This window comes from Capsicum annuum, chromosome 6 (genome assembly GCF_002878395.1).
Source record: "Capsicum annuum cultivar UCD-10X-F1 chromosome 6, UCD10Xv1.1, whole genome shotgun sequence".
NCBI classification, from domain to species: Eukaryota; Viridiplantae; Streptophyta; class Magnoliopsida; order Solanales; family Solanaceae; genus Capsicum; species Capsicum annuum.
Window position 1 is genome coordinate 220,157,270 of NC_061116.1, and position 26,555 is coordinate 220,183,824.

Below are 26,555 nucleotides of genomic sequence, written 5' to 3' on the forward strand. Positions count from 1 at the left end.
AAGTAATTAAGGGTATTGGAACAGAGCATACCCTACATGATCCAGTATTAATGGAAAGGCAGGCTGGCTGATTCCTATTGCCATGTGTGACAGCCTTACAAAATGGAATTGGGCAAGCGGCAGATAGCTACTACTACCATCTCACAAATCACATGTTTAGGTTTGAGTTTCTTTATATGTATAATCGTGTTGTCTATATCAGTTTGCTCATATTTTGACTCATTTCATGAGTACTTGCAAGCTTTTATATGTATAGATGCATTATGACTTTGTTCATTAAAACTTGAATATATATGAAAAAATCATCAAGCTATTTTTTTTTTTTTTTTTAAATTTGAATTTGAGACCTCGTGATTCTCATAGCATGTTATTTACTACTATTAATTAAGAGACACTGTTGTTCAATTCAATTGAAGATTGAGCTCAAGCAAGAGTATTCGGAGGTTAAAATAGTGTGTGAACTCTCATTTTATTGTTGAGAAAAACGTTTCTTAAGATAGAACCATTAAAAGCTTATACTTTTACATTTAGAAATACTCGTTAAACAAGTTTTTCAAATACGCCAACCAATAACATACCCAGTTTAATTCCATAAGTGAAATATTGGGAGTAGAACCTTAACTCATTAATGAAGTAGAGAGGTTATTTTCGATTGATCCTTAGCTTAAAGTAAGTATAATCAAAGTAAGATTGTAAGAAAAATATCGACAACAAATTAACAAAAAAAACAAAACAAATGAAACCACTAATAGTGGCTTAAAGTTGGAGCTAAATTATGAAATACTTTCCTGGCTTTCTTCTTGCTTCCACTTTTACGAATGACGAATACATAACAGCTATCAGTTTATGTACTGTTGGAGTCCCACATCGGCGAGTTAAAGGATCCTTGATCTCCTTATATAGTCTTCGGCAATCCTCCCCTCACGAACTTGCTTTTGAGGTTGAGTTAAATCCAAAGTCCATTTATTTATCATGGTATCAGAGCCATATCCACCCAATTCATTGTTTCCGATGTTGGCCTCCCATCTTATATTGTCCATGCTCCAGATGTCCAGCCTTGGGCGTGCGGAGGATGTTAGAGTTCCACATCGGTGGGTTAAAAAAAGATCCTTGGACAATCCTCCCCTCGTGAGCTAGCTTTTAAAGTTGAATTAGGCCTAAGATCCACTTCTTTATTAAAAATAGCAATTCCAGTTGAAGTATTACCATTTGATGATAAATAACATTGTACGCCGTTTACGCGCAGTCACGTACAATTTAGATTACGCATTATAGTTATACCCAGTCATAAGTTTCTAATACTTCCAGAGACTAACAAAAGCACGCGAAAATTATAATGTCTCTTCTGAATAAACCTCAAAATATGAAGCCATAACATACATGTAGATATTATACAGAACCCATAACGCTGTAACCAGCGTCGCTTTACTAACCTATAATTGAATTCAATCACCCTGAGAATTAAAGTTTTACAAGGAGGTCATAATCTTGAATCTTAATGTACCGATCCTAATATTTTCACCTCACGCCCCCATGTTTTTTCTTTTCTGATGAGCATTTGTAACAGCGGTAGGGCTTCATGGATACATAGATATCTGATTGTTTAGAGATTCATTCATCAAAGAATTCCAAGAGGGGTTCCACATATGGTGAATTCTTCCCCTTTGCTTACTATAACTGAACCCAAAGCAAAAGCCCAAGATCATTGGATGCCAGTGTTGAATGGACATCGCGCATTAATCCCGGTATTTCAACTGCAAAAGAAAAGAAAAGGAGAACATTACTTATTACTACTGATATTCCTTCTTATGACAGCGAATTTAACTTCAAAGCATGCATGGTAACGAAAGAAGGCTTTTACATTGTCAAATGCAAGTACAGAGACAGCTACTGTGTCGCATTCCCCATAAAACTGAAAAAAGCCCACAAGCGGCACGATGATAAGCGTCTTAGCTTAGTGGTTACAGTAGACAGTAATATTAGTTCGTAAGCAGATGGATTAATGGCTTCAAACTGCTTGCATCACATTTTTGAAAAATTAAAGAGCCGCCAAATTAAAATTTGGCTGTTTTGTTCACTAGGGCTCTTTGATATGCTTGATTTACGGCAATATTGATTGGAATTTTACCGTTGCTAATCATTCAATCAAAGGAAAAAATAAACCTGAATTAACCATCGTGTAGGAGTGATCCAGCGCTCTTCAATTGTTACTTTATATTGTAGATTTCAAGATAAGAAGATAAGTTTAATTATTCAGTCTCTCAATGAGCTAGGACTCAGGTATGTAACATGGATATTTTCTATATTAAGACCAGAGAATATCTTATCCATTTAACATGAAGAGTTCATTTAACATGACTTACAGGCTACAGTTACCAATAAACGAAGAAATTAGTGGATTGATTCCTGACGTATGAATCCAAAAACACACAAGTTTCGACCTAAGCTACCTAACCCACACCCAGCTCCCCTACTCACTTCCTCCGCTTGCCACACCTAGAAATTATCCTAAAGGAAAGATTCTCCTTTCAAATACAAATACCTCTTGGCTATGGTTCACCTTTTTTATAATAACAAAATAAAAAATATTCATTTTTCATGGCTATGGAACAATGCTTAAGGTGGATTAACGGGAGGCACTGGAAGCAGTTCAAGAAGGAGCTGGCCACGGCTATTGTAGGTGCCAGAATATATCACACCTGGAAAGCACGGAATTGGAAGTTGTTTCGAGAGACAATTGTACATACAGATTGTTATTACGCAGATTAAGAAGGAAATAGTTGTAAGAATGGAATACTTGAAACACATTAGGAAGGCTAGGAGATGTAGATATTTACTTCAAAAATTCTATAACTAGTTTGATTTCTTTGCTTTGAGGCTCTAGGGATGTCAGTACAAGATTTCTTCCTCTCTAAAGTGCTCTATAGGTGTAATTCTGTTTTGTTAATGGTAATTATTCAGAGTTTACCAAAACAAAAAATTTTTGTTGCTTTTTTTTTTGTTCCTTATTGCAATGCACTATACTATTTCGTTTTCTTCTTCTTTGTCAGGTAAGTAATTTACTGTACAACACTATTACTTATTGAACCTAAACTATATCTCAAGCCAAATTGTTGATTTGCTGGATACACACCATTTTGGTATAAACATTGCCAGACCATTTGATGTTGCCTAACAGGAGCCTTCTTATCACAAGACTTAGCCGAAATTCCAATCCATTTAATCCCACAATTTAATAACTGGATAAAAATAGGGTTAATAACACATTTGGTCACTCAATATTAATACATTAACTTTTAGTGCTCAAGACATTTGACTAAGTGCATTAAACTTTCGATTTATAGAAATGTGCCCTATTGATCCTTTTGATTGTGAACATTCACAAATTTACAGAATTACTAATCATTCCACCATTTGGTCCACGTTTTATGTTAGGTTTGTACTATCAATCCACATTTGAAGGTAATGTAGTTCTAAAAATAGTTTAAATATAACAAACTTCCTACTTAGAAGAGACCAAAAACTCACCTTTTAATTAATTGAAGGTTAAATGTGCTGACTCCCCACTTTGTGGGAATACACTAGGTTTGTTGTTGTTGTTAAATGTGCTGACTCATATCACAAGGACCAAAAACAGAATTTATCAATAACTGAGGAATAAAAATGCTATTATCCCAAAAGATTAAATGCAATATCATAACCCTAAGCAGTAAAATTTCATACTGCATTCATTTTGATGCAGATTTTTAAAGGATGAAAAAATGCATACCAAAAAGTTCCAAAGTACCTGCGGCTAATGATGAACCAGCTTATCACCAGGTGTATGCCAAGAGATAGTATAAGAAATCCACCTGATCACAAAAAAGACACGATTTGGTGTCATATGAAATACCTTTCACAGGTATTGCTGCCATGAGAAAGATAAAGAGTAAATCGGCCGCTGAGTCTCACCTAAGTGGAGGGAACTTTCTCCTCTCCTCTTACGTATTTAGGCAATTCCTTCCCAGCTTTACAACGAATAGAACTTAAATGGATATCCTGCATGCGTCTAACAACAAAAGGAAACGAAAGAAAAATACTGAGTCTAGAGCTTTAAACATCTTCATGCATGTAGGAGGTGTGTCCAGAAAAAGAGAACCAGGTATTTGCCGTTGGCCAGAAATCCACTACGCCCCAACCAGAGCATGTGTAAAGATTACGAGAGTATGGATGGGCATATGGCAGAGAACATGCATTCTCATCCTTAATTGCTTCCAACAAGAAATACTAACACACATGCGTCACTTAAAATAGAAGTTTCACCACCAAAAAGAACATGTGTATAAACCTTGCAGAGTATAAGCATTTTCAGTAAGAGTTACCCATGATCATGAGTCAGCAATCAACCTTTTCTACTTCTAGAAGACGTATGAAATCTTAACTGTACATTATTTATGCCTCTGGAGTGTAAACCTCTTAACATAAATATTTCAAAGAAGTTAATAACCGACACCAAGGATGAAGGAGTTAGAAACCCAGGATACCTAATAGACCAAATGGGGCAATTCACTTTGAAATCATATAATTCACAATCCCAAACTTCAAGCACACAAAATAAAAAAACATGTTTAATTTTGTCAAACACTGACTATGACTAGTGCGTTAACAAAATGAACTGGAGAACCACAATGACTAGTGTATTCATAAAAATTAACTAGAGATGCATTAACGAAATGAACATGCAACCTGGTCTTTATAATGGTGTTTAACACTATTAAACACCATTATTGAAGAAAGCTGGAACATAGTTCTTCCTTTTAAGTTTCTAAAAACTGCAGTAAAAGATGATTTCCCATCTTCCCCTTCTATGACCGCAATCACGAAATATCATCCTATAAAAGCAAAACAGAGACATACTCGATCAAATGCTTACTTGATGGCAGAGGACTGCTGCTCGAAATGCTTAATAAAATTCAGTCAACACCATCTAGATTAGAGTTCATCCATTGACTATGTGAAAAGTTCCTCATTTTGCTATCCTTGGATACAAGCTGTAATGTTGTTCCTTCGGTTATCCAGGCAGTGAGTTGAGGCTTCTGTTCAAAAGGCATAAGAGGATGGAGGTTTCCATTTTCCAGCTGTACACCATAAACAAAAGGTAGTCTAAGTGACAGAAAACTCTCTGGGGGTAAAATTACTCGACATCCAAGACAGAACTGCAACTTCTTTTTACGGTCCGGCACAGATGGAGGGAGACATGACTCCTACAAGGTCAAAATAGGAAAATATCAGCAACTGAGAGAATAATTTGTACACTTATTTCCAAAGATGCACCAACAAGAAAACAACAGATGCCTGAAGATATGACTAAATACAAGTAGTCAAGCATCCCGTTGAATCGGGATGCAATGGGAGAACACCCTCCAACAATGGCAACTACGTCGAGAGAAGGAGGAGCTAAAAACCTTTCTGCCTTCTTGTAGTCTATATTGAGGTGAGTACTGAAGATATAATAAAGTAATGATAGTGCACTTTCTCTAAAGAGCTTAAGCTTTCAGATGAGGTGTCACACAATTCAACATAGTTCAACATAAGCAGAGGACTTGGACTCAAGTTTCAGTGCCACCTATTAACAGAAAAGAAAATCAACATGCTTGACCCATGAAAAGGAATCAAGCCTGCACACGAGGAGTATTTTAAAGATATAATTATGTAATAAAGTGTGTTTTTCAAAAAAAGGTAATGTTATACTCCTCCGCATTAAGGCTATGCAGGCAGACTCCAAAAAATGTGCCCAGAAATTAAACAAGAAAGAGTAAAAACAGAAGGAGAAATAGCTAAATACTTATAAAGCACCTATATAAGATCTATTACCTGATCAGCTATTACTAAACCTTCTTCTTTACACCAAAAGTAAAATATATTGATACAGTTTCTTTGACGTATGAACAGGATTAGTACCATCCTCAAAACATCTATTGTTTCGTTCGTTCCAAATTGACCATCATATACATAATGGTATTATCTCCTACCATTTCTTTTGACTTTTATTCCCTCATCTTCTTGTCTAACAGCTTAACAAATCTGCAGTATGCTCTGGCATTATCCACCTGGTTCGTGTGATGTTCAAAAATAAGGCTCATATCTATGCAGTGAATTGCAATGAAGGAATAGATGGTTGTTAGTTTCAGCAATCTCCTCACACAGCAAGCATCTATAAATCCTTTCTTTTTAATTTTTCATGCGTGAGGCAAGCTTTGCTAGTCACCGACCATGTGAAACATTTAATCTTAGTTGGGATGCTACATTTACAGATCCGTCTCCATGTCCCTCGTTTGCTAACAGGTTGCTCCAAAATATCCTCCTAATAGTCTGGTGACACAGAACTTCCCATCCCTATCATGTATCCATGTCTGAAGCTATAGTTGTACCTCTGAAACCATTAAACCCCTGAAAGAGTGAGCTCACTCTATCGACTTTTCAGTCATTCAAGTTACTTATAAAGATGAGGTTCCACCCATGAGACCAAAAATCAGCCACTGTCTCTTCTGGGTCTCTGCACAAAGAAAACAGATCAGGGGATGTGACCATCATAGCCTCATGATCAATCCAGTGCACCTTCCGAAACTGAATCATGGTGCCATCTCCTAAACTGTAGTTTATACTTCTTGCTAGTTGAGCCATAGACTCCTAATTGAGTAGAAAACAAATCAGGGAATCTGACCATCAGAGCCTCATGATCAATCCGGTGCGCCTTCCAAAACTGAATCATGGTGCCATCTCCCACACTGTAGTTTATACTTCTTGCTAGCTTGGGCCATAGGCTCCTAACTGTCCTCCATACTGACACCCCTTAAGGATTAGTAACTGTGTTGGTGCACCGTGATGAGATTTGTCCATATTTGGTGGAGATAACTTCCTCCGTAGAGCATGCTCTTCACTCACAAACCTCCAGAACCATTTAGTTAAGAGACAATCTGTATCCCAAAATTTCCGATTCCAAGGCCACCAGCCTATTTGTGTAATTGAGTTTGCCATTTCACTAGATGAATGCCTTTTCCTTCCTTGTTCCCTTGCTTAATTGGGTTTTCACTTCCGTCTCAATCCATCCACCACATTGTTCTCCTATTTCCTTCATCACTCTATTAAACAAGAGTCGAAGAGGAAGCTCCAAAATACGAACCCAGAACCAGTTGAAGAGGAAGCCCCAAAATACGAACCCAGGACCAGGAAGACGGATCGTTAATATTAACCCTTAAAACTGATAAAATTTTTGAAAGCAATATGAAATAAAGGAAAGATTAACAAACTTACAAGTTTTATTTATGAAAACATGAAAGCAGTACAAGAGACAGTATTACAAGAGAGATTGGGCAAGGAGAATTTCTTTAGTGTGTGAAATTTCTGAATGCCTTCTCTAAAGGTTTACAAGGCCTTATATAGGCGGAAAAGAATATAATAAACGTACAGGTGGACGGCTATGATTCTGCCGACACAGGTAAGTGGCTACTTTTCTAAAAGTAAAAGAAATTATTCTGCTTTTTGAAAAGCAGTGGAACAGTGGTTGGCCTTTTGAAAAAGCTGTCAATATGTCTTCTTGAAGAGGCAAGTGTGATGGTCCTAGATTCTTATCAGGAATAGTAAGGTGGCCTTTCAAAAAGATAATTCCGGTTCTTTGAACCTCTATCTTTTTTGAAAGGTTAATTTCCTATTCATAATAGGGGTCTAGGTAGGCCATAGCTATTCCCTTAGGGTCTAGCATATCGCCATTGTCATCACTACTTCCAGTAGATGAAGCTTCTGCAATAAGCTGCATTAATTCTTCTGCATTGTCTAGAGTATCGGGGCCATCTAATTTGGCCAATGCTTGTTTTAACTTCTCCTTTAATGCCTTCTTGGAAGAACTAGGAGAGACTGTTGCAGATTTGCCTTTATCTGGAGTTTTGGGTGTGGTTGGCTTGGGAGTCCAACCCTTAATCTTTATTTCTTTTGCCAAATATTTAATCCTATGCTGCTCCTCTTTGGAGAAGTTCCAGGATATGATATAGGACACACGTTTTTTGATAAAGAATTTGCACATTTGGATGTGCTCTGGAAGTGTGGAACATCCTTCCTTAATCAGAAAATCGGGAATCCTGTTAAGGAATTGCTGAGGGAGAATACTCTTAGTTCCTCCGAAACAAATCCACCATTCATAGAACCATCTGGGTATTGTGGCTTCCATCATGGCAGGGCAATATTTAATGAACCAAGTATGTCCTGGTCGAACAAATATGAAATTGAACCAGGCCGACTTATAGTCGTACCAATTGAATGTTTGAGGCCTATGAGGTACTGATAAGGCAATTGGAGTATGTAGATGATCTACAAACCAATTGAAAGGGGTTAGTACCCTCTTGATGGTAAACTTTGAGTAGCTGATGTAATCTGGGTTACGAGTATCCATTGAGTGTTCTACTTCAATGGAGTCTGTGTCAACTAGAATAGCTTCGTAGAACCTGCAGGTTTTTAGTGGATCTTCAGTGTCCACGAAATTGTTATTGGTGTATACCGGCTTGATGAGCTGGGTGATTGGATAGCCTTCATAGGCTTTGTCTAGAGCAATGATGGGCATTACCTGGGTGGTAATGAATTTAAATTCTTCTTTATTAGGAGAAGAGGTGGTGGCTTTGACGGCTGTAGGATCAACTGCTTGTGCGAAGGTCTCTGGGGCCTTCATGGCATAACTCTGTTTGGTCTGAACTGAAGAAGAACTTGCAGAGGGCCCTTTTTCTAAGGGTAGATTGGTTTTTAAGTCTACCAATTTGGTGGGAATTGGTGGGGAAAGTTTAGGAAATTGGACCTCTGTCAAAGCAGAGTATTTGTTCTGGACTTCCGTTTTGAGTGGAGGCCTTTGAGGAACAGTGGGTCGGAAGGGGTTTGCGGTTGCTGGAGAATCAAATGGTCTAGCCATTTTTTGTTCTGATTTGGGGCTGCTGCGCCTTTCTCCATGACAAGAGTTATGGCTAAGTTTAATACTCCTTCCGAACCCTCCGTGGCAGATCTAAAAGGAGAAATCTCCACCTTAAAAGGAGAAATCAAAAGCCTCAAACTTCGACTTGATCAAGTAGAACTACATGTTCTAACGGAACAAGTATTACAATCAGCCTCACCAAAGGCTCCTCTTCCCATTTCTCCTCCTCCTCACATCAGCCTTCCAACTGATCATCTCCAGGAACCCATCTCCTTCCCAGGAGAAGAAAATCCTACCGTTCCTTCCACTTCCACGACTGTCGCAGCTATTAAGGCTTACAGCGAACACATCGTCGTCAATATTGTTATTGACAACGAATTTGTAATCAACAAAGTTGCCCTCTTCGATACAGGAGCCGACAGTAACTGTATTGTCAAAGGCCTCATACCCACTCGGTATCTCCAAAAGAGTACTTCCCGCTTATATTCAGCTACTGGCGAAAAAATGCGAATCAATTATCAGCTTCGAAAAGCTCATGTCTGTAATAATGGCGTTTGCCTTATTAATGACTTTGTGATTACTGAGGATATCACTGAAGATATCATTCTGGGAATCCCCTTTATTAATTAGATCCGACCATATAGCAGTGATTACGATGGTATTCGCTCCACCCTGTTGGATACTGAATTATTCTTTCCATTACTTCGCCCGCTTTCTTCTAGCGAGCAGCAACGCATCAAAGACGAGACTGTTTTTAAACTTCATCGTCTTTCTTCCCACCTTCAATACTTACAGCGTGATGTTCAGCTCAAACGTATTGAGCAAACCTTAAAAACCCCGGAGATGATTAATAAAATATCTTCTCTCCAAGCGAAATTCGAAAACGAGATTTGCTCCGAATTGCCAAATGCCTTTTGGGAACGCAAGAAACATCTCGTTGAACTTCCCTACATCCCTGGTTTCGATGAACAAAACATCCCTACCAAAGCCAGACCCATCCAGATGAATCACGAGATGATGGAAATCTGTAAAGCAGAAATCAACCATCTCCTCGAAAAAGGGATCATTAGACCCTCTAATTCTCCTTGGAGTTGTTCAGCATTCTACGTAAACAATAGTGCTGAAAAAGAACGAGGAACCCCCAGACTTGTTATTAATTACAAGCCTTTGAATGCTGTCCTCAAATGGATCAGACATCCGATTCCTAATAAAAGGGATCTCCTCAAACGAACCTACAAAGCCAATCTTTACAGCAAATTTGATATGAAGTCAGGATTTTGGCAAATTCAAATTGCTGAAAAGGATAAATATAAAACGGCCTTCAATGTCCCTTTTGGACACTACGAATGGAACGTTTTACCTTTTGGACTCAAAAATGCTCCTTCTGAATTCCAGAATATTATGAATAACATTTTTAATGATTATTCTTACATGACCATTGTTTATATCGATGATGTATTAATTTTTTCTGACAACATTGATTCTCATTTTAAACACCTCAATACTTTCTTTAAGATTGTAAAGTTAAACGGCTTGGTTGTAAGCGCTAAAAAAATGAAGCTCTTTCAAACTTCCATCCGCTTCTTAGGTCATGATTTACACCAGGGAAGTCAGAAACCTATTTGTAGGGCCATCGAGTTCTCTACCAAATTCCCTGACGAAATCACTGATAAAACCCAACTCCAAAGGTTCTTAGGAAGCCTTAATTATGTAGCGGATTTTATCCCCAATATTAGGCAGGTCTGTGAACCCCTTTATCAGCGTCTGAAGAAGAACCCAGTCCCTTGGAGTTCTGCCCAAACCAACGCCATCATAAAAATTAAATCCCTAGTTAAGAATCTCCCTTGTCTAGGTATTCCCAATCCTGATGCCTTCATGATTGTAGAAACCGATGCTTCAGATATAGGATATGGGGGTATCCTGAAGCAAAAGATAAATGATAATTCCTCTGAACAATTAGTTCGGTTCACCTCGGGAGTCTGGAATTCCGCCCAGAAGAATTACAGCACAGTCAAAAAAGAAGTTTTGTCTATAGTGCTATGTATCACCAAATTTCAAGATGATCTTATTAATAAGGAATTTCTTCTTCGAGTTGATTGCAAATCGGCTAAAGAAATTTTACAAAAGGATGTTAAAAATCTTGTTTCAAAACAAATATTTGCTAGATGGCAAGCTCTCCTATCTAGCTTTGATTTTCAAATTGAATTTATTAAAGGAGAAAATAACTCCCTTCCCGATTTTCTAACAAGAGAATTTTTAGACCTGGAATTCTTCTTCTGGTTTGAAAAAACTGGCAGGATAGAAAACCAAACGGATTCTCTCAACGTTATCGTTACCAAATGGTATACTCAACGTAACACGGTGGTAGAATCCACAACCCCTCCTTTAGAAGGACTTAACATTTCCTACTCCAATGAAGTCATTAAAGCTTCACCTTTTAAAACCAAGTCCGAACGAGGCATAATGACGCCTCAATGTAAAGATCTTGATAGAATAATTGAGCAGAACAATTATACAAATCAGGTTCTTCACACAATTTCCCAACAGATTGAAGAAACCAAGAGTTCCCCTCTCTCTGCGCCCCTACCGGTCAAGAGCACTCCAAGCTCTAAACCTCTTTCTAATCCTATCTTTAAGCTCCCAGAGTTTCATAAGGATAAGTTTCCAAACCTCAATGAAGATTTCAAACTATCCGAACAAATTCTGGAAAAGATTAACTCTAAACTCACCAAGTTTAAAATCTCTCAAGAGCCTTCTAGCTCAAAAGACTCTTCTAGTCCTCAAGCAAGGAACTCTCTCTCTAAACTGACTAGTGATCGCTTTTCAACTCGAAAAAACTATTATCGAAAACCTTCTCCCCCTGACGTCCAGTTCGAGGAAAATCCTTACCTCTCCACATCTAATCATGATGGACGAGGCATCACTGAATGGAATATTGATGGTCTGGCTGAGCATCAGATCTACAATAAGCTCCATGAGATAGCGGTAGCCATCACGGCCTACAAAATCAAAGGTTCCTCTGACAAAGGTGCCGCCACCATGGTTGTCTCGGGTTTCACCGGTATGATCAAACACTGGTGGGACAATTATGTCTCTGAGGAAGAAAAGAACCTCATCTATAACGCCACGGTTCTTGAACAAGTAACCCGGACTGTTAATGGTCAAGAAACCCTGGTTCAAGAAGCACAAGAAGACGCTTGTGCAACCCTTCTCTATCACATAGCTAGACATTTTGTAGGAGAACCAAAACTCTTCCAAGATAGAAGTCTAGAAATTCTCAATAATCTTCGCTGCAAAAATCTTGCAGATTTTAGATGGTATAAGGATACCTTCCTTGTTAAAGTCATGATTAGACCAGACTGCAACAATGACTTCTGGAAAGAAAGATTCATCAGTGGTCTTCCCCCATTATTCGCAGATAAAGTCCGAACCAAACTTAAGGATAGATTTGAGGGTCAGATTCCTTACAACATCCTTACTTATGGAGACTTAGTAAGCTTCATCACTACTACGGGTATAGAACTCTGCACGGACCTTAAGCTTAAGCAACAACTTAAGCAGAACAGTAAATACGGTCTGACAACCTTCTGTCACGATTACGGCTTTACTGATATCCACGACGGAAAAAGGCATAAGAAAATGCCCTCCAAGCGTCATAAAAGGTCCTACCCAAAGAAGAAGACTTCCTACAAGGAATCGAATTCCTATAAGGAGTCGAATAAACCTCGCCGAAAGTCTAGACGCAAGTCGGTCACGAAATCCAAAGATACTTGCTGGACTTGTGGCAAAACCGGCCATAGAGCAAAAGACTGTACCTCTGGAAAAAGGAAAAAGATCAATTCACTTGATCTAACCGATGAAACCAGAGAAAAGCTTTTCTCTATTATGGAAGATCTTTCTGAAGCCTCTGACTCTTATTCATCTTCTGAAGATGAATACAGCGACGAAGATTACATCAACGCCGCCTATGAGTCCGATTGCTCCCAATCCGGGCAAGAATGCGAGTGCAATGGCACATTTTGTTCTTGCTCCAGAAAAATGATCAATGTCATTACAGACAAACCAAAAGAAATTCTGTTTGATATTATCGAACACATTAATGACGACGAGCTTAGAAGTAATTGAGTTTGCCATTTCACTAGATGAATGCCTTTTCCTTCCTTGTTCCCTTGCTTAATTGGGTTTTCACTTCCGTCTCAATCCATCCACCACATTGTTCTCCTATTTCCTTCATCACTCTATTAAACAAGAGTCGAAGAGGAAGCTCCAAAATACGAACCCAGAACCAGTTGAAGAGTAAGCCCCAAAATACGAACCCAGGACCAGTCAAAATTCACCTTTCAGGGTTAGCACCCACTGTAGTTGACCACCACTCCAACAGTAGATGATGGTTTCTCCTCATCTTCTCTTGATTGGAACTCAAACAGAAATTGGATTCCATTCATATCATATACCGGAAGGCTATAGATACCTTTCCAAGATTTTTTACCCAAACTCGTGACATCGTTGCGAGTGGGGATCTCGTCGCATCCCAGAAAGCTGCCTACCAAACTGCTTCACAGGGAATTTGTGACCGATTCTTTGCATCCCAGAAAGCTGCCTACCAGACTGCTTCACAGGGGATTTGTGACCGATTCTTTCTTTTGCAGCTGAATGTGTTTTGATAGGATGTTCGAGTGCTGCCCATTTGATCTTGTCTATCACATCTTTGTAACTCCTCTCACCTCTTTCTCCGTTGTTAGAATCATCCTTACGGTTGTAATTAAATTTTGTTTCTCACGTCGCTTATTAATTAAAACATTTACAATTTTCGCAATAAGTCCCTCCCAAGCTTCATTAAACGTGTTTTCCGAAAGAATGATGACCGATCTGGCTTACCCATTAACTGCAATGATCGAAATAAATTTTCCATACTTATTTAACTTTAAACAGACCAAATGTATGTGGACAGATCTCTGCATCTCCAAAACTTCAAGGATTTCCCTTTAATATCTGATGCCTCATTTAACGTTCTGCACAACCACAACAGAGCTCCTGTGTCATATGGAATCTGGCGCTCTCCACCCATTCATCCCAGATTACAGATGCTGATTTGGTTTGTGTAAGGTCAAAGGATTTTTCCCCCCTAATCTGAAATAGATTCTACTCTCCAGACGGCATGATGTAGAAGAGGAAGAGTTATAGTAGAAGAAGAAAGGAAATTTTGATGAAGAAAGTTTGCCGGACTTGATGTAGCGTCAGGTAGGCATGCAAGAAAAGTTTTTCCCTATGAATACAGTTCACTGGACTGAGGATCCCAAAGGCCAGAAGGGCCCCTACGTATTGTTCTTCGGAAAAGTGACTCAGAGCATTTCTAATTTTCATCGGCTCCCACTTTTTACTTTTAACTATATGAATCACCTTTTTGATTATGTAATAAAGTGTGCTCTCTAATAGTTCAAATTTTAGATGAAATGAGCACAATAATCAACAATAAGATCCAGATCCTAGCATTGTTGCCAAGCACCTCAACAACCGGCTCCATCTGTGAAATATTCAGGAAGTTCACTTCATTCTTTGGCAGCTAGATACGGCAATAAAAGAACGCAAGGACTGCTACTGCTTACTACACTGGAAAGTTCATTTTTTCTGGAAAAATATCTTTTCCTTGCTCTCTTCAGTGTAAAACATGTTTTTTATCTGTACAAATAAAGCCAGTGCAATGGAACTTGTCTGACAGAGTAGCAGTTCAAGATTCACAATGGGGTCAGATGCTTTCTGATAAGGAGCACAACAGAGGTCAGATGTCTTTTCAAGCAATGCAACATAATTTAATTTTTCCCCTTTAATATTAGTAATAAGATTCAATGTCACCTAACAAAAACTTCTCTCCCGCATTGTCAATTTCCATTTTTAACGAATAGATCGGCTACACTTCAATCTCAAGTTAATTGGAGTCAATTTTATTGGTCATTACTTTACTATACTTGCAAAAGCATCACTCGAGATCATTTGGTTCACAAACTAGTTGTGCATGAATTCCAATGCATGGATTGTTAGGCGATTGGGTGGATAAAATGGGGACTCACATCCGGTGTCTTGCGTGATAAGAATGTACCACCAATTACAACAACAACAACAACAAACCCAGTGAATTCCCACAAAGTGGGGTCTGGGGAGGGTAAGATGTACACAGACCATACCGCTACCTCCAAAGAAGTAGAGAGGTTGTTTCCGATGTACCACCAATTAAGGTAAATATTATAAAGTGGTTGTTAGACCAACTATGTTGTATGGGGCAGAGCGTTGACCAGTAAAGAACTCACACGCCCAAACGATGAAAGAAGTGAAAATGAGGACGTTGAGCTGGATGTGGGAACATACTAGGAGAGGTAGAATTAGAAATGAAGATATTGGAGACAAGGTACCGCGTTGCTGGACAAGATGAGAGAGGCACGACTGAGATGGTACGAACACATGAAGGGGAGATACTTATATGCCCCAACGAGGAGGTGTGAGAGGTTGGCTATGATGAGCGCGAGGAGAGGGGGAGAGCTGATTAGACAAGACATTGGCACAACTACAACTTACCGAGGACATGAATCTTGATAGAGGGTATACTGGAGTAGAAGGTTCGTAGGCAGTCTATTGTTCTTTGTAGTATTTTCTTCACAGCAGTATTTCCTTTTCTTACTGATTTTGTTAAGCTTTTCTTAAGCCGAGGGTCTATAAGAAACAACCTCTCTCGGTGCCTTCATAAGGGAAGGGTAAGGTTATGTACACACCACCCTCACCAGACCCCACTTGTGGAGTTACACCGGGTATGTTGTTGTTGTTGGATTGTTAGTCAGTTTATAATAACACATGAATTATGATACATAGAATGTGACCTATGTTGCTTAGACTCTCCAAAAATGTTCTCGCACCCGTATCGGATTCTCCAAAATGCACTTTTGAAGTATCCGATGCACTTGTCAACATTTTGAAAAATCCGAGCAACATAGATTGTGACACCAACTTGGAAGTTACAAACCATTACAAATTCTTACAATTAATAGTATCATTGTCTTCTTTATTTACTAAAACAACGCACCTTATTTTCAGAGTATTTTTGCCATTACCCAACATCCATTTCCCATTTTATCCCACATAAATAATTCATAAGTTAAAAGAAATGGTACCAAACCAAACATTGTATGGATATTGCACAGCTTTTTCACTAAGAACCAAAGGTTAACGAGTAATGCAAAATCCCGAGATTATAAACAATTGCAAAGTGGTTTCATATAACTAAGTGGACAAAGATAAATTAGTTAAATGATAAAATGGTGGATGAAAACCAAAAGGTCCAGTAAGTAACACATACCTCAAACTGTATGACTGGGTTTGCTGCTAAAATGACAGGGAAGTGAGGTGTAACCTGCATGACAAAGAGTATACTCATTACAGCTGCAAAAGAAAGTATAATGTTTAATATTTGGGAATTCACAGAGATTATAGACTACCTAAAAAAAAAGATTATAGATTAATTAAAAGTAAAAGCGGATGGTAATTAATAATACTACTTGAACGCCACGTATATAAGTACCAACAGGACATGAAACATACAACAAATTTGCAGTTCAATTTTGATAAGCATAACCATCAAAATAATTTCTTTACCAATCTAACTTTTAGAAATATGAAGAAACCATACGAGTTGAGAAATATGAGAAGAGATGCCAATTTCTATGATCTGTTATTTGCAAGTAACCCACTTCTCCAGTTGCCCACAACTTCAATGAACTAGCCAACATGTCACGTTTCATTGTATTTCACTAGAAATAGGTCCTTTAAACGGAAAATATTTAACTATAAGTTGAATAGAGAAGACCAAAAAATCTCTAATATCTTGTCTTTCCAACATTACCACGAATTTAGTGAAAATGAGTAAATGAATTACAAAAATGGGTTAAGTACCTTCGCATAAAACTTGAATATGCGCCACATGTTTGTAAATTAAATATAACTTTCAAGAGCTTCCCCGTTAAAGAAAAATGATAATAGACTTGCAAAAGACCTATTCATGTGCATATGAATCTTTTACAATGATTTGAGAGAGAAGTTCAATAGCTTTGATTCTCTCATTTCCTGCATGATCTTACTTCTTGGAAGTTGAATTCTATGATTCAGAATTTTATAATGAACTGGTAGCATCATTGTTTTTTACCGTTGTTCTGCAATAAACAAAGGTTGGGAAAACTTTTTATTACATTTAAGATCATTTGACCATTGAGACACAACAAAGGAGATCAATTCATATACTGTGATAGAAATGATTACTTAGCACTGATCAGATATCTTAAAACGCATGTATACATTATGAGTTGTCCATTAATCCACTCATAATTGGTTAACGCACTGAAAAACATATAACCATATCAGTAATCCTGTTCATTTGATCAGTAGAAACAATGAATCAGATAAGCACTTACAAAATGACATCACATAAACAGGATTCTTCTTTAGGAGATCATAAAGATTCAGGGAAATTAAGAAAAAGTCAAATATCAGAAGTAATACTCCTACCAGAAAGATCCTCTGGAGCTGTGAAATGGTTCCTGCAAATCTCACATCTGTTTGGTCATTCTTACTCTTCAATTCCATGCAATGCGGGCAGTTCATGTATAGGGGCAAACTTCTATCTAATAAAGAGGTAGCATAGCCAGAGTCGCTGAGATCTAAAGATTGAAGACCAGTTTCAAGATCTTTTCCTGATGCAGCATGTACTGGATGCCGGGAAAACTGAGCCGGCCCTTCTATGTTTGAATTTCCGTCATCTAACCCGTCGTTTGACTTTTCCAGATTCCTAACCTTCCTAGAGGGAGTAGAAATCATCCCATTTGCTAGCCGGCGACCTTTGCCATGGCCGCCATTCTTACCCCCTCTGGAGGGAGCTATCCCCTTATGATCTATATTTTCCAGAGATGAAGAGACGACAGATTCTACAGGCAATGCATAAGGAGAACCAAGTCTGTTGAGATGGTCTGCAGTTAATATAAAACGGTGCCCACGGGGACACTCATGCTCAAATCCAATGTAAGCTGTTGCATGTTTAGAATAGGTAACTGCCCTGGTCTTCTCAATTCTATTCGTTTTCATTGAACCCAGATATGTACCTATCTGGAAAAATTGATTACCTTTAGTAACATTGTTAGAAACAATAGTACTATTATTCTTACTTTCACGAATAGCAGGGACTAGAGCGACTTCTTCCGATACTTGTTCATCACTAATCCCATTGACCTTCTCTCTACCCCCTTCTCTTACACTTTTTGGCTTAATACTCTTTTCTGAATTTGACAGAATTTGTCTATTTGATTGTAGCGGAGGAAATCCTGAATTTGCAGCAGTTGAACCAGCTACCACCTCAGAAAAAGCTTTTCTCATATTAAAATTGGAAACTACTTTACCTAAAGTATTTACTTTATCATCTGTTTTGATATTTTCTGCAGAAGATTTCTTTTGGATTTGATATCCACTTTGCACACTCAATTCACCAGCTTTCTCTAAGGCTGAAACTGTGCTAGGCTCATCCCCGGCATTGCTACTAAACTTATTTATATTTGCATGCTCTAAATTGATTGATAGTAGTCCACTCTCATATTTTGGCTTCTCAAGAAGGATACTCCACCGTAGAAGAAACTTTTGTGTAGAACTGAAGCCACTCTGCATCAAACCTTTAGACGGTTGGTAGTATCTTGCATTCCCAACTCGAATTAAACTCCAAGCTGAGGGCTGAATGGGCCCACCGGTATCACTTCTTTGAGGTAACTCAATTGTGGGAAGAAGCTTGTCACAATCCATGGAATGATTAAAAGTAACATTTGCTGTTTCAAAATCAAAAGGATCTGGCCGCAGGAGTCTTGAACGACCACATGCACATGCATGGAGGAAGACGTACCCACTGGAATGTGGCTTAATCTCATCACTTGAACATAAGCCACCAGTTTCTATGTCATGCCTTTGATGCATGCACGGTCTTCCCGTGAGGCTAACAGCATCACATAGTTGCCTGCCAGAAGTCCAGACATATGTGCATTCCTCATCCAGTTTCTGCAAGTATAACTGCACAGCAGGTCCCTTGACCATTGAATTGAAAGTATGAAGAGCCCTCTCCAAATGGGCCTTATGCTGAGAAGTTGGGTAGCATGGAGGCAACTCATTTAAATATGTATCCTTAGCTACTGGAAGGGCCTTTTGGCACCATAAAGTAGAAAACCTAGTATTTATCCCTCTACCACTCGCCAAATAAGACATTGCAATCTCAAGTGGATCTGAAACTTTTGAAGCATTTCCTTCAAGAGGTGGTGAAACAGAATTTCTTTGTCGGAGATTCCTCTTACTAATTTCAGTCTCATCTGCAATGGCATGTTTCGCGGACAGGATCGATTGCAGAATAAGCTGACTAGAAGATAACCATTTCTCCAAATGTGGAAGTTCAGGAGAAGTAAATGTCTTTCCAGAAGCAGCAGAAGCAGCGGCTGCTGCTGCAGCAACAGCAACCATCCCAACACCAGAAGCTGGACCACTGTTGGTATTTGAAACCACACCCCCTCGTCCTCTTAATATATCTGTCTGCCTGCAGATGAACTCCTTGATAGAAAGTAAGTCTTCTCTATTTGCACTCTGGCTATGACTTTCAAAAAGAAGAGAATCTGAGGTAGCTTTTCCACTCAGAACATCTTCCACAAGGCCAGTGGCAAATTCAAGGGATTCACCTCTCTTATTAGAGGTTCTATCTAAAAGTGCAACAGCCTTTGATGCATCAAGGGAAAACAGCATTGCAGAATTTGACACGCCCCCACTTCTTGAACCTGTATGACCAGTTTCAGAACCTGAGAGCGTCCGGCATTTCTTAATGGAGAATCGAATCTGTGCCTCCAGAGAAGACTGCAACTTCTTCCTGAACCCACCTTCAGACTTACTCATAGGACGTGCAAGCACAACCACAGAACCAGAACCTTTTGGAGCCAAGCTTGGCCGAGCCGAGGTACCAACAATTGATGATTGATTTGCCAAGGAAATATCAGCAGGTTCCTCAACACTAGAACTAGGATAATCATCAGCAAAATCGTCAAGAAAAACAAAGAGTGTAACTGGAGTACACTGTCCGGGTAATAAAGAGGCATATGAACCTAAACCTGACATCAGAGTAATTGCTGAATTATTTCGGTTGAAAATGCCACGGCTTTTGACAGGCGAAGGATTGTTAGATGATCTTCCTGACGCAGCTCTACGTGATGGAGATGCAAAAGATGAAGCAGACTCAGAGGGTGACAGAGATTGTGACTGAGATTGTGACTTAACAAATGGAGTCATTGCTTGTTTAGCTGCTTGCAAGACGCGAAGTTTCTTCAGTGTCTGTGTGTCAAAGCGTGACCCTTCTTGGATAAAAACTACAACATGACAAACCTGCATAGCTAAGCATGGTTGAGTAGCACTCTACGATTAACTAGGGGAAGTATGAAATATTAAATAGAAAGCCTACAAAAGAAATTCCATATGGTGAACTCCACCTCCCAAACCCCTACCGAGGAGCCCAATGGTGGCCCTCCTAATTTGCTCCCTGGCTAAACTCACAGCCTTGTGGTTGGAGATGAGGGCCTCTACCGATAGGTATCCCTTCCTTGTCAAATAAGAATATGATTAGCACCAATAATAACAAATGTGGAGAAGACCTTTACTCACAGGGTAAGAAGAAAGAACTGGACTCCAAGTTTCAGTGTCCTCACAGACCCAATGATCACCCTTTAGTAAAGAAGATGGCAACACAAATTGAATACTAACCAACAATATTTACATGCTCATTTTGATGCATGAAAAAAAAAAGATTCATGGAAATGATGCAAAATTCTTCTACACACATTTCTTCTATTCAACTGCAAATCCAAAACCTTGCCCAATTACAATTTAGAAGAAGCAACCTTTCGCGTTAACACTATAGACAGCTGCAACTCAAATTACTAAGTGAGAGTCAGACAACTCATTCGGGTTAACACTATAGACAGCTGCAACTCAAATTCTCCACTAGCTTTATTGATCAAGTCTATATAGAGCAAATAAAATTATGTGTAAAATATTTCAAAAGCTTCATAGTCTTTAATGTACAACCAATAAACAAAATCTAAGATAACGAGGAATAAAGAAGCCATTTTGGCCACACAAATTTCCTCTTTTGATTGAAAAAACTGCCCAACATTTCAACATAGAGTGAAGAAGAAAAAAAAAACTCACAGAGAACATAAAGAGCATAGCTTGGAGATCGCCATATTCGTAGTCTTCCAAAAGTGAATCAAATCCCATCTTAGACTCCAAATTGCCTTCTTCCATCAAAGGGCATCGAATTGAAGAGAATTGCAAAAACAAAATCCCTTTTTCATCATCATGATAGTAGCTTATATTCCTATACTCGAACCAACTCTTCATCTCATCGGTTACATCAAACTCCGGGTTATCAACAAAAATTTGCCTATCTAAACAGCCGGAGCAAAACACATTATCATCAATAATCCGGTCCATCAGGTAAGCCACGTCATCGTGACGTTTTCCGATGAAACCAACCACAACGATGCCGTTTTGAGGGGTTAACGGGAGTGTATCCGATGAGGTTGATGTAGGTGGGTGGGGAGGAGGAGGTATAGGGGGAGTATGAGAGTGAGAAGTTGGAATTGGAGGTCGAATTAGTACTCGCATGGACTGAGCATTTGGTTTTGAGGAGTCCATTGACACCGACAGTTGACAGAATCACCTGTGTACTTCCATCGGAAACTGCCCTATGTGGCGATAGAAGGCAAACGGTCGTCGGACGGTGGACGGAAGACGGTCGTCGGACGGTGGACGGAAGACGGTCGGCGGACGGTCGGCGGAGGACGACGACGTCGGTGAGAATATGTGTTGATAATTTTGTCGTCAAAGCAATGGCGTTGAAACGGCAAAGACGAGAGGAAGTACGACGGGGAAGCTAGTCAGAGCAAGAGTTATGGACTGGGCTAAAGGTTGGCTCATAATGGGCTATACAATTCAATAGTCCAAGAAAGCAAGCCCGTGTTTAGAAGCTTTTAGGCGGCCCAATAAGTGTGTGTGTAGAATGCGTGGTAAGTATATATATGGTTGCGCACTTTGTTTGGATAGTGGTTATCCATGATATAATATGGTATCGTTCTAAATTACCATGTTTGTTTTGATTGCTTTTTAAAATAATTATTTGTTAAAACATATGGTATGGTATAATTTGATTTCATGATTAGGTAACCATGAAAAAACTCATTTTATATAATCACCGACTTGGTAGATTTACATCATTACCTTAATTTTTTTTTATTGACCTTTACTTATTATTTAATAGCTTATTTTATCATTTATCCTACCTTTTTATATTAATCTTATCCCGTATCCTACCTTTTTTTAGTAGTTTTTTCTTTCAAATTATTGATTTGTGAGATTATGTAACTGCAGAAAATGATACAATCTATCCAAACACTGTATTCATTAAAACAATAAAATACCATGCAATACAACACAATATCGTACATTACCATACATTATGAAACCATAAGAAACATCCATCCAAACAAAGGGATCGTTTAGTAGAATGCAGAAAAAAGTCAAGACGATTCTGCCCTATGTGAGATTATGTAACTGCAGAAAATAATACAATCTATCCAAACTCTGTATTCATTAAAACAATAAAATACCATGCAATACAACACAATATCGTACATTACCATATATATATATATATATATATATATATATGTGTGTGTGTGTGTGTGTGTGTATGTATATATATATACATATATATATACCTATTGCACTTCTCTCTAGTGAAGGGTTGTCGATCGACACCCCATCGTCGAGGGGGGACTCTACTATTGATTTTTTAGAATATAAGTTTTATATATTATCAATATAAAGTTATTATACACTCACTATAAGGTCATCCAAAAAATATTTACATGTAATTTTTTAGAAGTGTGGATTATACTATCTAAAATAAGACATATATCATATGCTACAGCAAGTACAAAAGAATTGATATATATATGAGTGTATATGATTAAAAATCATTCTACAAAATACAGAATTGGTGAACTACTTATACACATATGCATGCAACTGGAGCAACCACTTATCTATCAGTAATCTTTGTATGATATGCTAATAACCATATTAATTGAAACAACAATGGATTTAGTATATATCTGGTCAAAGTGAACTTTGTTGTGATAATTACTGCAATATAATGATTTTAGAATACTTATGTCCTCTGATTACTATTGAGCAAGATACAAGCGTTTAGATTTTTTTTTTTTGTCACGAGATATATATATATATATACATTAGTTCACATAGAATAAGATCATCAAAAAAAAAAAAATTCAATATTTTGCTTCAATTCTTTCATGATATCAGAGCGGTAGCTTGATCCAATCTCTCTTCCTCCCTTCAAGCATCACTTGATTTAAATGGATCAACACGGTACTCCAGGTGTGGTTAACGCTACCACTGCATCTCCTACTACAGTTGCAATTCCTACTGCACATGGGATCAACATAAATCATTCTTACTATTTTGCCCCTTCAGATTCACCTGGTATGACCATTGTCAACTCCATCTTTGATGGAAGAGGTTTTTCAGGGTGGAGAAGAAGAGTATTGATAGCTTTATCTGCGAAAAAGAAACTTGAATTTAATTCTTTGTCAAGGGAGATTGGAGATAGCGTGATCTATTTCAAGACGGCCAAAGAATTGTGGGATAGCTTAGAGCACAGGTTCGGTAGATCTAAAGGTGCTAAGCTATATCATTTGCAAAAGAAAATCTCAGAACTGGTTCAGGGAACTAACTGTCGCGCCCCGTTTTCCTCGAGGAAAGCGGTATTCGACGTGACAAACTCTTTTTGGGATTGTTTTGAGAAAGAGTGTGAAGAGTCGCCACCTAACGTATTAAGGTGCATTAGGGCACCGGTCTAGGCTACTACAACCTATTTTGTCATTTTGTCTTAGTTCACCAGAGTTCGGGTAAGGGTTCAAAGTACCTTGAAAGGAAGGTATTAGGCACCTTTCGAGGTCTACAAAGGTGGTTCCCAGCCGAATTCATACTTTACATGGGGATTCTATGTGATCAAATAAAGGTCTCTTGTTTTATTGTTAATTTAGTGTTTAGCTACGTGATAAAGTAATTAATAAGCAAACACATGTCATTTTGTTATTTCTAATTGTTGATAGCTAAGTGATAAAATAAATAAAAACATGTAATTAAGATAAGCGAGGGAAAAGAAATAACATACTTTACAATAAAAAGGGGACTGCTTTGTAATAAATTAGCTACCCCAAAAGTAAAGAAAAAGACTAAGAAAAAGAAATCGTCCAAGTCAAACAAAGAAATGTTTTGATTTTATTCGGATCAGAAAACTAACTTGTTAATCATCATTCGACCCAAGGGCCGAACTCTTATACAAATAATAATGCCGTTAGCCTCGCCGTTAATATCTGTTGGAATCATCATTTCTGAATAACTACACGTCCCACCCACCTAGTCTGGATGTAAAGTCTAAAAACGTTCTAGGACAAGGATAAAACTAGCATCTTTTAGCAATGCTTATCGCCCCGTCTATCGTCCAAGAGACATTGGACTTTGCTAGTTTGAATTTGTGTTCTAGACGAAAGGAAAGCTATGTCTCCTAGGACTCGAAGCGCGAACATATTGGACAACAAATAGCACGTAATAATCTCAAGTTAGCCTCTTGAATAATTAACATTTATTAATGTGATTAACATGCAAAGGCAAGTAATTATTTATTTTGTTGTTAACATATAGACATGATATCTAAATGTTCAATCAAGTAGTGATAAAAGATGACTATGACTCGTGCATGCAACAATGTGATGTGCATTCATGAGGGGTGTCAAAAGTGTGGTAATTATGTCAAGAAATATAGTGCAATGATATGATGAAATGCCAAACACTAATGTTTTAACACGAAAAAAATGTCAATAATGCCGGAATTAAAGATTAACATGTTTAGAATTTAATACTAACATGCTGAAATTACACTTAGACATGTTGAAATGTTGAAAACATTATTAGACATGCTGAAAGTTACGACAAACATGCTAGAATCTGTTTTAATATACTAAAAATATTATTAAATATGCTGAAGTTTGTTTTAATTATGCAGTAATATGTTATAGTGTCCCGAGGATGTATAATGTGCAGAAAAATACTACAATGTGCAGGAAAATCAATTAAACATGCTGAAAATATTGTTAAACATGCTAAAAATTATATTAAACGTGCTGAAAATTGTATTAAACATACTGAAAATTGTATTAAACATATAAGAAAATGTGATAGGCTTAAATATAATACTTAACATGGATAAGATTAATTTTTAACATATTCATGGATAGACGTGCTTAAACTCATGATCATGTTAACAATATATTAACTCGTTTAAACCTCTATTGTTTAATATGCTTACAATACGTTAATATGTTAGAAATTAACTTAACATACAAATGTTATAAAGATGCATTATCATGTTTTAGAGTCTAACATGCCAAAGTACATTGATATGCTACATGTCAAATTAATACGCCCAATATGTTATAGTACATAATGTCAAGTTAATATGCTTATAATCGTGTTAACATGATAGACATATTAAATCGTTTATACATAATGCTAAAATCACGTTAATGTACCGAAATTAAATCAAATTCGTTAACACAGACTAACCATTACCTATGTTAATAAATTCTAAATTTGTTGTGCCTAGATGATCCACATAACATGTATCACACGTAAATCTAAGTTGTGCCAACTATACCGTTCATAGAACACGTAAATCTCCGCCTCCCAAAGCAGTCCCCCAAATGTTATAATTACAATAATAAGAATAATATTTTTACAAATAATATTACAAACCCAAATAAATAAATAAAGACACATCTAACTATAACATAATCCAATTAAACATCCCGGCGACTCTTCGATTTCCGAACTTGTTAAACATAACATGGCAAGCATAAAAGGACATACGAACATGTTGTCCTAAACAGAGGTACAAAGGAAACACAGGCATAGAAAACAAAGACATAATAAGCAAGCACAACGTTATTGTTTCAGATTAGTCCTTATAGACATGCTTTCTATATTTTGCTATCACAACTACTATGAAATAAGAAAATAATGTGTCGATTAGTGACTTACCGATGAGCAGTAAATAAAATAAGATAATTAGCAGGTTGTTGAAGCAAAGAACTTGTAACAGTGAGAGATATTGCCTTAAACCCGAAGAGAAAATCAAAGCTTGAGAAATCTTATTTTGTTTTCGTATGGAGAATCATATGTTGTGGTCAGTAGTAGTATATGAGATGTCTAGAGAGTAGAGAGTGAATGTGATAAGAAGTGAAGGTTTTTCTGTATAGAAAGAGTGTATCGGGAGTGAGAGAGGGTGATAAGAGATTATAGTGTGTCCGTTCTTCCCCAAAGAATGAGGAGGAGTTGTTTATATAGCCAAGTAATGTAAAATCATACCAACATAAAAATAGCAAAATAATATTCTTGTCAATCAATTAAGAGAAAATTTCTCTTAACTGAA

General features: G+C 37.7%; 1 protein-coding gene across 7 annotated transcripts; it reads right to left on the bottom strand.

Annotated features, from left to right (window-relative positions):
• Positions 1-1,317: 1,317 nt before the first annotated feature.
• Positions 1,318-21,991, bottom strand: LOC107875614. Of its 7 annotated transcripts, none has more exons than XM_016722394.2 (8): positions 21,188-21,991; positions 17,480-20,365; positions 16,278-16,331; positions 4,913-5,243; positions 3,952-4,048; positions 3,788-3,851; positions 1,862-1,912; positions 1,318-1,754 (listed from the first exon to the last, which is right to left on the bottom strand). In XM_016722394.2, exons 1-4 carry the CDS (start codon positions 21,674-21,676, stop codon positions 4,953-4,955), a joined length of 3,720 nt encoding a protein of 1,239 aa, XP_016577880.1. In that variant the 5' UTR covers positions 21,677-21,991; the 3' UTR covers positions 1,318-1,754; positions 1,862-1,912; positions 3,788-3,851; positions 3,952-4,048; positions 4,913-4,952. The 7 variants fall into 7 exon arrangements, with proteins under 7 accessions (XP_016577880.1, XP_016577882.1, XP_047270028.1 ...); XM_016722396.2 differs by having other exon boundaries at positions 3,770-3,851; XM_047414072.1 differs by lacking the exon at positions 1,862-1,912 and adding an exon at positions 20,442-20,575 and having other exon boundaries at positions 21,188-21,325.
• Positions 21,992-26,555: the final 4,564 nt, after the last annotated feature.

Excerpts from the sequence above, each read along its gene's own strand:
- LOC107875614 (XM_016722393.2), bottom strand. The coding sequence starts at position 21,676 with ATGGACTCCTCAAAACCAAATGCTCAGTCCATGCGAGTACTAATTCGA. Across the intron at positions 20,366-21,187 it reads CTATGCTCTTTATGTTCTCT|GTTTGTCATGTTGTAGTTTT; the intron begins GTGAGTTTTTTT and ends TTAGCTATGCAG. Across the intron at positions 16,332-17,479 it reads AGCTCCAGAGGATCTTTCTG|GTTACACCTCACTTCCCTGT; the intron begins GTAGGAGTATTA and ends TTTGTCATGCAG.